Raw genomic sequence first — 2,444 nt, 5'->3', positions numbered from 1 at the left:
GCCGGCACTCGAGGGCCTCAGCCCTTAGCCACTCCGTGCGACCTATCGAAAAGCATCACTTTCGGAAAACAAGTGAGCGTGTGTTGCTACGTCAGCGCTCGAGGGCCTTAGCCCTTAGTCACTCCGTGCGACTCGTCGAAAAGCATCACTTCCAGAAAACAAGTGGCTGTGCAGTGCTACACTGGTGCTTGAGGGCCTTAGCCCTTAGCCACTCCGTGCAACATGTCGGAAAGCATCGTTTCCAGAAAAATGAGCGGGCAAGTGGTGCTACGCTAGCTCTCGAGGACCTCAGCCCTTAGCCGCTCCGTGCAACTCGTTGACCTTAGCCGCTCCATGCAACTCGTCGGAAAGCATCGCTTCCGAAAAATGAGCATGCATGTAGCGCTACGCTGGTGCTCAAGGGCCTCAGCCCTTAGCCGCTTCATGTGACTCATCAGAAAGCATCGCTTGTGAAAAATTAGCGGGCGTGCGATGCTACACCGGCGCTCGAGGGCCTTAGCCCTTAAATGCTCCATGCAACTTGTTGGAAAGCATTGCTTCCGAAAAATGAGCAGGCGTGCAGTGCTACGCTGGCGCTCGAGGGCCTCAGCCCTTACCCGCTCCGTGCGACTCATCGGAAAGCATCACTTCCGGAAAATGAGCGGGCATGCAGTGCTACACTGGCGCTCGAGGGCCTCAACCCTTAGCCAATCTGTGCGACTCGTTGAAAAGCATCGCTTCCAGAAAACAAGCGGGCATGCAGTGCTACACCGGTGCTCGAGGGCCTCAGCCATTAGTCGCTCCGTGTGACTCATCAGAAAGCATCCCTTCTAGAAAAAATGAGCGAGCGTGCGGTGCTATGCTAGCGCTTGAGGGTCTCGGCCCTTAGCCGCTCCATGCGAGTCGTTAGAAAGCATCCCGTCCGGAAAAAATGAGGTGCGATATCGCTTCTAGAGAGGAACGGCGAGGATGAGCCGAAGGAAGTATTCTTGATGCTTGGGATCGGCACACTGGAGTTGGTAGGTGTTGGTGGCTCCCGGCAACCTAGCAGTGAGCCAAAAGATGTTGCTAGCAGCTAGACGACGGGACATGTTGTGCTACCCATGCAGCCTCGCTGGGGCAAAAAGGTCAAAAAGAGACATAATGAAGAGAAAAAATTGAGGAAAAAATAGAAAAAAAGCTCCAAACGTCATGGTCCTCCCATGATGCCACCGCCGTGGGACCCCCTATGGATAGTACCGAAAGAGGAGGTTGGCATTCCACAAGTGTGGATCTTCTTTGTCGTCTGGGGAGATTAGACGGTTGCTCATGGTGACGATGTAGGGCCCTTCCCACTTTCTCTCAAACTTGCCTAGGGTCTCGGAGTTCCTGCGGTGGCGTAGCACTAGGTTCCTTACCGCAAAGGCTCAATCCCGCGTCTTCTTATCATGCCAGGTCTTTGTCTCCGCTTGGTACTTCTCAAGGTTGGTTGTGGCCTAAATTCTTGTTTCCTCCATGAGCTCCTTGGAGACTCGGAAGGTGTTGCGGGATGCTTCCTCTAGGGCCATGGCTTCTTCTCCGAATAGGAGCTAGAAAGGGGTGAAACCGGTGGGTCGCATTGCGGAAGTGCGGTAAGCCCATAAGATACTCGGGAGCTCGTTAGCCCTCATCCCCTTGGGTTCCCGAAGATGCGCTTGCTCAACACCTCAAAGATGCTTTCGTTGGCCCGTTCACATGCCCCGTTGGACTACAAGTGATACACTAAGGCAAAATAAACCTTAGTGCCTAACTCCTCACAATATTGATGGAAGCGCTCGGAGTCGAACTGCTAACAGTGACCTCCCGGGAAACGCCGAAATGACACACGATGTTCATCCAAAAGAATTTAACGATGTTGGCGGACTTGATTGCAGTGATAGGCTCTGCCTCCACCCACTTGGAGAAGTACTTGAGGGACACCACCGCGAAGCAGAAGCCCCCCAGGGCCATAGGGATCGGCCCGATGATGTCAATGCCCCATCGGGCCAATGGCCAAACAGGAGCTAACGGCTGGAGCTGAGTGGCTGGAAGGCGGCTCATCTTGCTCATTCTTTGGCAGCTGTCACACCACTTGACTATTTCCTCGGTGTCGCGGAGTGCCATGGGCCAATAGAAACCCTATTGGAATACCCTTCCGATGAGGCATCTGGTTGCCGAATGCGCTCCAAACGTCTTAGAATGCATTTGTTCAAGCATTTGGCACCCCTTCTCCCTAGGGATGGATCGAAGAAAGGGGGGCATAGACGTTGACCTTATAGAGGGCCCCAACAATTAGCTAGTAGTTGCGCACCATTGTTGCAGGTGGCGCATCTCCGTGTGATCTTCGGGGACATACCACTGCTCCAAGAACGCTATGATGGAGGAGCGCTAGTCCTCATTGTGAATAGCCGCCACTTCCTTGAGCTCACCAGTATCCTCCATCCTGATCGTCGGAGAGGTGGCGACAT

General features: G+C 53.8%; 1 protein-coding gene across 1 annotated transcript; it reads right to left on the bottom strand.

Annotated features, from left to right (window-relative positions):
• Window positions 1-1,624: 1,624 nt before the first annotated feature.
• LOC140222234 (uncharacterized) lies at window positions 1,625-2,100 on the bottom strand. Its single transcript, XM_072292409.1, has 2 exons — window positions 1,792-2,100; window positions 1,625-1,705 (listed from the first exon to the last, which is right to left on the bottom strand). The coding sequence occupies exons 1-2, from the start codon at window positions 2,098-2,100 to the stop codon at window positions 1,625-1,627; spliced, it is 390 nt and encodes a 129-aa protein (XP_072148510.1).
• Between the last annotated feature and the right edge of the window lie 344 nt (window positions 2,101-2,444).

The sequence above is a fragment of the Setaria viridis genome, chromosome 3 (assembly GCF_005286985.2).
Source record: "Setaria viridis chromosome 3, Setaria_viridis_v4.0, whole genome shotgun sequence".
In the NCBI taxonomy this organism is placed as follows: domain Eukaryota; kingdom Viridiplantae; phylum Streptophyta; class Magnoliopsida; order Poales; family Poaceae; genus Setaria; species Setaria viridis.
Note: the sequence above shows the minus strand (reverse complement) of the source record. Positions and strands in the feature narration are given on the sequence as shown.